Source organism: Halyomorpha halys, unplaced genomic scaffold (genome assembly GCF_000696795.3).
Source record: "Halyomorpha halys isolate HHAL.00 unplaced genomic scaffold, Hhal_1.1 Scaffold1106.1, whole genome shotgun sequence".
Taxonomy (NCBI): domain Eukaryota; kingdom Metazoa; phylum Arthropoda; class Insecta; order Hemiptera; family Pentatomidae; genus Halyomorpha; species Halyomorpha halys.
In genome coordinates, this window is record NW_027107903.1 from 1068 (window position 1) to 9226 (window position 8159).

The following is an 8159-nucleotide window of genomic DNA, read 5'->3' on the forward strand; positions in this document are numbered from 1 at the left end:
GGTAGAAAGGAAGGAATAGAAGTCATGAGGATAAATAATCAGTGAGAAATTATAATTGCTGATAACTTATCGCTTCTTGAACATTAAACAGATAAAATGTAGACCATATTAATAGTCAAACGGTCAAATAGTCAAAATAAATTAATCAATTGAATGAATTATTTATTGTACATTTATAATTAAATTAAATATGTATAAAGACAATTTTTTCTAGTGTTCTCATCTTGTTTTATCCTTCTTTAAATCTTGCTCTTCCTAGTTAAGGCACATAAGAGCTTTGTACCTGAAGAATCTGCAGCATTCCAGGGGATTCTCAAGTTCTCGTTCGCCGTCAGATTAACTCTCTTTGATGTTGTCCGACCTTCTCCCTATGTCTTTCAACTTTCCGTGTTTGGCGTAATTAATTTCATAACAATTTCAATTTTATTAAATTAATATTTCAAAAAATAAATATTCTTCTATGTAGAATTTATAAAATATTTGTAAGTGAAATTCATGTGTTGTTCCTATAAGGCGGAATATATTGTAAATAAACCATGTATAAATATACTTGTCTAATGGTATGTTTACATTGGCAGTGATCACTTTCTGTGTTGTTATTCGATTTTAGAACTTAAAAGTAATTTACTGCAGGTGGTGGTGGCCAGAACGAGCTGCAAACGCAGACAACGGCAGCTCCCTCGACTACCCCGAGAGGTTTAGCTGTCAGCAATGGCAAGAGCAACTTCACAGTCCAATCTGGGACCAAGTTCACTCTCCACTGCAACTACCAGCCCCACGACGAGAACACTTCGGTGAGTCATCAATATTTTGTCTACTGGTTAAGGAGTAATTTTGTATCAGTATTTAAAAGAACAACAAAAGAAGGAGTCTGTATAAACTCATGTTTTTGGTGTTCAGTTTAAATTGAAACTAGAGCACAGCTTTCATTCATGTTCATTCATAATTCAAGATCATCACCACACTTTATAATTTTTTTTTTTTTTCAATAAATTCTAATATGAATTTGGTGAATGAACACAATTTTCCTTATTTAAATATAACAATTTATTTCACATACAACGACGTTTCGGGTTTATCCCTCATCTTCAGGTTGCTAGAAAACCAAATTCAACAAAATTTAAACATATGCTTACATTACTACTATATCACATTATTCATTAAACTCTTTACCTGATTAACTATTTTATATATATAATGTATAATTAACTCCTTAATTTGTCATTACATGCTAATATTGAAACATATTATTGTCAATTATTAAATAAAAAACTTATTTAAGAAAAGAAATTCTATGTATTTTATTCTTGCCACGAGTGGGCCTGCGGGGGCAACCTTCTATATTTCCTGCCATGCTACTCTGCTATTGCAAAGGTATCATGTCTGTATAAGCTTAAATGTAATGGTTTTTCACGAATTTTTTGTTTAAAATAATATTTTTTTGGTAAGAAATGTTTTTTTTGTAAGTTATTCATCCCGTCCTTTTCATATTTTCTTCTCATTAATGCAGTTTAAAAGTCGGGGTTTTTTTCTGAGTCTTTGCAGTATTTTTTTTTAAATCCTGTTTAGATCTGTTCAACATGTTGTTGGCTCTCTCAAAATATTCACATTAATTCCTTTTTTAACCGTAAAATGATTTCTTACCTATAAAAAAGGTAGAAGTAAACTTTAAAAAGAGTAGATAGTTTTTGAATGTTCTTTCTCTAAAAATAGTTAGATATGCCTGTTCAGCTTTTTAGTTTCATTATATAGATATTGCAGTTTATTCTAATTTATGATAAAAGTAATTTATCTTTGAGATTAGGTGAGTCAACAACTTATTTTTGTATATTACGTCACTTTGTAACAAATTAGAATAATAATGTTATATCATTTTGATAAATAATGTGATATTGTGAATGTCATCAATGCGATATTATTTAACATTAAAAAAATTGAAGAAGAATAGCAGAATAACAGTAAAACATGGAGAAATGGCCTTTCTTTGAATGAGATTCCTGCGTTGAAAAAATAAAAATATTCAGATTTTAATACTCTTTTTTATTTGTAGTTATTCCTCTCTTGCGTTTTTCCATTACGAAAATTCGCTCAGTCTTTTTGTGTGTTTGCAATTGTTAATTAACTTGCTATTGTGCCAACCACCCCCTCATATGAGAATAGCCTCATTAATGAAAAAATCAAAAATCTCAAGAGGGTTGACGCACGTTAAGTTTGAGGAAAAATAAAAACTTCACTATTTTCTAATGGTAAAATTTACTAAGAACATAGCATTGGTCAATGACAAAAATTTATAAATAAACTTCTAAAATCAAAAATATGGACATTTTGTAGAATTATAACAAAATTTAATACTGTTGTTTATGTTTCCGATAAAATCTAGCATTTAGTTCTAATAAATTAATCTATATAATAAATAATAGATCGATTCTAAAATTTTATTCCGGCTTAAAACAGAATAGTTTGTTTTATTGATCGCACTAAATTAACGATTCGAAAAATTATTTTTGTGTTAAATATGCCGTTTATCCAGGAAGACAATAACGCATATAGAAAAAGTGAAACAACCATAAACATTAGTCATTTTAAAAAACTTTGGATACTTTAAATGAATGAACTTAAACGTCACCTTAGCAGACAGTGAAAGCGACGTTTAAAGTCAGTCAATAAGCTCAATAACAACTTTCAAGTATTATAGAGTGATTAAGATTGTGCTATCCTCGAACCCGTATGCAGATCAAGTTTTAGTTAAAACCAATACCACAGTTATAAAGGACTAAAAATGACTGCCATCTAGCTTGAAGATGACTTCAGTAAAGTTATTTTTTTTCTTGAAAAATGGCTTTTTCGTCTATATTCCTGGTAAAAAATGTGCTTCTTTCGTTTTTCAACATAAATTTCAGACGTTATTCAGTCAAGTTCAGATTTAAGGTATACAAGATTTCATTGAATTAGATAATAACCGTAGAATATGTTACTCATATTAAACATAATTTGTTAACAAAATTATTATAAAAAATGTTATTATTATTACATGTGTATATATTATGTATCTATACTTTTTTGGAAACTCTGAGCAATAAAATTATGCTAAAAAGCAAAACAATTGTTTCACAACATTAGCTTGAAATAGTATTTAAAATTTCCAAACTTTGTAATAATTTCTTGAAAAAATACAATCAAATATTATTCTTCACTATTTAATTTATCTGGCAACTATAATAATTTGTAATATAACTAAACCAAAAAATAAAAACAATAAAATTTCAAATTCAACTGCATGAGAATCCATCAGCATATGCTTTTAATATATCAAATTCAATTTATTCCACGTAGATATATATGAGCATTATTGTAACTGAATATATGCATTCATAATGTGGAGTGCTAATTTGCAAGCCAGGTGCAATTAGTGAATTAATAATCCTTGCATCGTTGAGGAGATTTTAGATTGTCCTTGTCTAATTTTCCTCTAACTCTACCTACTCATACATATGTAAAATTAAAGCAATTAAATCCATTAATTAACAATGAAAAAATATTTATTTTCCTGAGGAGAAAATGTAAAGTACTCCTTTTCATAAGGTCTATGGTTTGATTAAACATAATCAATTAATTCTGGATTTTCTTTTTAGGAAGTTTGATTATATAAATTTTTATAAATTGTTGAGGTTAAAAAAACTTCCAAAGATGAATATAATCTATTCTATATTTTTTTCTTCATTGTACAACGTTTAGGGACAATCGTCCCATATTCATGCACCTTTTCAATTCTAGAAAATAAGTTATTTTTATCAACAATTTTCATCCATGTCATGTATGTGTATATGTAATTTTTGTATTCATATTTTCCCCATATTTGTCACATTTTCAATTTCAGTATTGAAGTCATCTCATCATGGTTGAAAATTGTTTTATACTACATTATTTAATTCATTTTCCTTCACTATTGGTGCATTCATCTCTCTCTATAGCACAAACCATTGGGTATATTGGACATTACCTCTTTTGGACCATATCAACATGTCCAGTATGCTGTTTTGATACATCCTCATTGATTTGCCTAATTTTGTCTAATGTATAATTAAAATTAAAATTTATGATTTGACTATTTAGTTATCACTTTTTTTCTATGATTTTTTTATGTTTATATGACTAACCTTTTTATAATATCGGCGTAATGTGTATTTAAATGTTTAGTATCAGTTTTATGGACAATGTATCTTTAATATTTTTGGTTATATGAGTTTCTTCTAAAAATCATCTGCTTTTCGTGTTTTGTGTTATGTCTATTATTGTGGGATTTTTGAAGTTCAATTTATGGTTTAATGTTATGCCATGGTTAACTAATGCAGTACAAGTTACATTTTTGACTGTTAGTGACATGTTGCTTGATTCTGATTTCTAGTTTTTTGGATTTCTCCGCAACATATATTTTCTCACAACTTTCACGATCTATTTTGTATATAGCATTTAATTTTTCAGTGGTACGAAATTTCAAATTAGAATTTTTGGTCCTACATGCATTCAACGCACCTCAGCTGCAGATTTCTTCTAATTAAAGAAGAAATTAAATGAAAAACCAAAATATGTGAAGCTGATATGGAGTCACTATTACTTTAAGGTCAAACTTATAATATTATGTTTAACGGCTGAGAATTTCAATGAAACCATCTGGTGGAACCATCTTTTGTCTAACATTGGAAATTTATTTGTACACCTATTAGATAAATTACTGAATTAGTATCAGATAAATAGCCAAACTAAAATAAATACATAACTATTAATTTATACAATAAGTAAAATGGAATTAATAGAGTAATTTGGAAAATAAAATTTATCATAAAAAATTAAGTTTTTTAAGTCATCATTTATACAGAATGTATAGAATAAATTTAGTAAATCAATATGAAAATATAATTAGTTAGTTGTCTCCTTCATTTCCACCGCTAAATAAATTTGTTATTTTCACTTTTTTGACAAATTTCTCATATTATTATGCATCCAAGAACTAATATCAATACAACACGGTTACATTGTCTCACAGGGAAAATATTGGTCCTAGATCATAAAAGATTTAGTGTTCAGAGAAGAAATTGCTAGGATCTGGTATGTCCCGTTACTGCTCGTGTCGTTGGTAGGGCCTGGCAAAACCTCGGACTACAAAAGGGCCCAGGGATATCTCGTTATCCCTTGAATCCTTTGCATAATAACTGGGGTTACTTCAATCCTAGAACGTTCCAGAACATTCTCTTGGACAGATTTTTATTGTGAAATATACTAAAAAATTGCATTCGAAATTAAATTAAATTAAAAATATTTATTTGTAATAAATTTGCATGTTCTTGAATTACTTCAATATTACAGTACTTCTGTTAGTGGAATATGACTACTGCGACGCACAGTGGTAATATATTGCTTTTTAATCCTCATATTTTATTTATCGTTATTTGAAAAATAATCATATTTAAAGGGATTGAACTAAAGATTGCACAAAAGGGTGTAAATATGAGCAACATTGTTTTTATGTTGATCGCAAAATATAACTTGTTCGTGTTTATCTAAGTCCACGTTTGAGCCGCTAAGTAACTGTTATAATTTTTCTAGTGAGAATTAGTCTACTAAAAGACTAATAACAATTGTTTGGTAACATATAAGGTGGAGGTGAAAAGGTTGAACTGAAAGTTATATTTTTTAAAAATATTTGTTTCTGTTTTATTTGTTTTAAACTCGATAATTTGTATTACAATTCACAATATCACGTAAGAATTTTCATTATTACTAATCTTGTTTGTTTAGAGATGAGATACAAGAAACAAAATGTAACCGTCAATTTTTCGAGGCATTATATTATAACGCTGTTTATCTAAAGTTAAAAATTTATATGTTATATAATATTATATGATTTTGTTACACCCCAAAAGTGACATTTTAAACACCCCGGTTATGAAACCTACCATCTTAGATTTTAATCGATTAACACAAATAATACTATAAATATTCAATTTACATCAGCAATTATTATTCATCGAATATAATATAATATGATAAAACTATATTTTGCTATTGAGTAGAAACGGGTGGCTGAGTGGTAAGGTTCTACGATACTAAATCTAAGGTCCCGGGTTTTGACTAAAGCTCATAATTATTTTCTGTTTTAATGTAGCTCGGAGTGAGCCCTATCGGTTCAGGGGCCCTTGGGGGTCTATTTTATCTATATATGTCCCCGGCTTAATTTTAATTGGGTAAAAGTCTGGCGGCCAAGTGTTATTCTGACTAAATCACTTCCTTGCTGAACCATTGGTTTATGAACAGTAATTCCTTCTTACAAAGTACTGCAACCCTAATGCTTTATGGATTCTAGCAGTGGTACAGATTTAATTTAATTTAAACTTTAAATTTTGTTATTATGATAATACAATTGTTTATAATGGGTGTTGTAATTATTAAAGTTGTATCGTTATTTTCTTCGAACTCACGAGGCATCACAGCTTAAGCGAAAATATATTGTTTATCATAAGTACTCATATTTTTGAATTTCAAAAGACATTTCTCTATGGTGTACAATAATTAACAATGACAGAAAGTCATTTGTATTTTTTGTTCTAGTCTAAATATTTAAGATTTTTTTCACAACAAATTTTTGTGTCACCTCTGAGATTCAAAAAGTTTAAAAACGATTTCTAAAATGTTTAAATGATAATTAGTTGAATTATATTTAGTTTTCAAGAAATTTAGATAATTTAATATGATTATTTTACAACACAAAAACTTCCTACGAAATTTCATGAAGATCCTTAGATTTTTCAGAAAGGCTTGCTTTTCTAGGGCTCTTGATAGCATCAGATTAAAAAAAATAATGGAACTAATTATTTCGGTGAAGTTTGATCAAAATCTGAGGGAATGAGCACCATAATACAAAACCCAATCCAGATCTGTCATCGTTTTATAAAATGTTCAGTTTCGATTTTTAAGATTAAAATTTCAATTTTGGCGTTTTTATTTCAACCTACAAGTATATACGGGGATCTTAAATTTATTTTTGATTATAATTTAAATTCACGTTTAGAAGCTGTTAATAATTCTGTATACTATGTTTTTAAGTTCAATTTATCGGAATAAAAAAAATTATTTTTTTAATAACAGTACTTGTATCTTAGCCTTTTAAAAGGTATTTTTAAAACAAACTGATATTTCGCAAGCAAACGCTGCCACTGTCAAATTGCCAATTTTCCTCATCACGAGGCGTCAGTCACAAGACCTATTAGTCCAGGTGGATGGGCGGCTGAGAGACAACTTATCTCCTATCAATCCAACAGTGATGAGTTGGATGATCATTCCGTCATTTAGGTCCTAGTATATTGGATACCTTGGACTGAAACCTGTTAAATAACACAATTTAAAAAAATAAGTTTTGATTTTTTTAATTGTGTTAAGTGCACCTACATTAGGAACAAGGCATAAAAATCATTGATAAATGAATAAAAATTTCAATTATGAAAACTTACAAATTTAAACCAGCAATTAAATTTTTACTAGATCTTACTCAATAGTTTTTATTTAGTTTTACGTCCTAATATCTACGTCCTACTTAGAGCAGGAAGAAAAGTTTATCCTATAGTTTATCATTTTTTTTTACTTCGAATGGAAAGGTTCAGGTTTATTCCACGGCACCACCTCAAAATAAATTTTGACTCGCCAAGGCCGATTTCAAAACTGCTTCTGAACAGGCTCGGCTACAGCTAGTTCCCTTTAATTGTTAAAACAATCTATACCTTGAGCTGAAACATCTTGACTGGACATACATAATTGAAAAGTTTTACCAAGTTAGGTTTTCTTCTTTTTCTCTCTATAACTTCTCATTTCATTTCTAGCAATGAGAGGTCTCGGTCTAATACCGCTCATAGCTTGGCTGCTTCATTTGTTAGTGTTTTTTTTTTTCGATTATATAGGCTTATTCCTGATATAAAATCTTTGGGTAACAGGGTGACCCTCTGTCGTTATGTCAATCTTTCATGAATTTTCTCGCTCCTCGTTCATTTAACAAACGTAGCATTAAAGATAATTTGTCTTTATAGTCCTATTGAATTCAGAAATTTTAAATTCCTAAGTTTCCTACATGGTCACTTCTAATTTTTCCTGAACCTGATTCCTGATATATA

At 28.9% G+C, this 8159-nt stretch overlaps 1 protein-coding gene across 1 annotated transcript in view; it reads left to right on the forward strand.

Moving 5' to 3' along the window:
- Positions 1–633: 633 nt before the first annotated feature.
- The window catches only part of LOC106688341 (neuronal growth regulator 1), a gene marked incomplete at its 5' end in the record, with an annotated part of 208226 nt that continues 200700 nt past the window's right edge, over positions 634–8159 (forward strand). Inside the window, 1 exon segment of the mRNA XM_067046270.1 lies at positions 634–794. Coding sequence (XP_066902371.1) covers positions 634–794 — 161 coding nt within the window.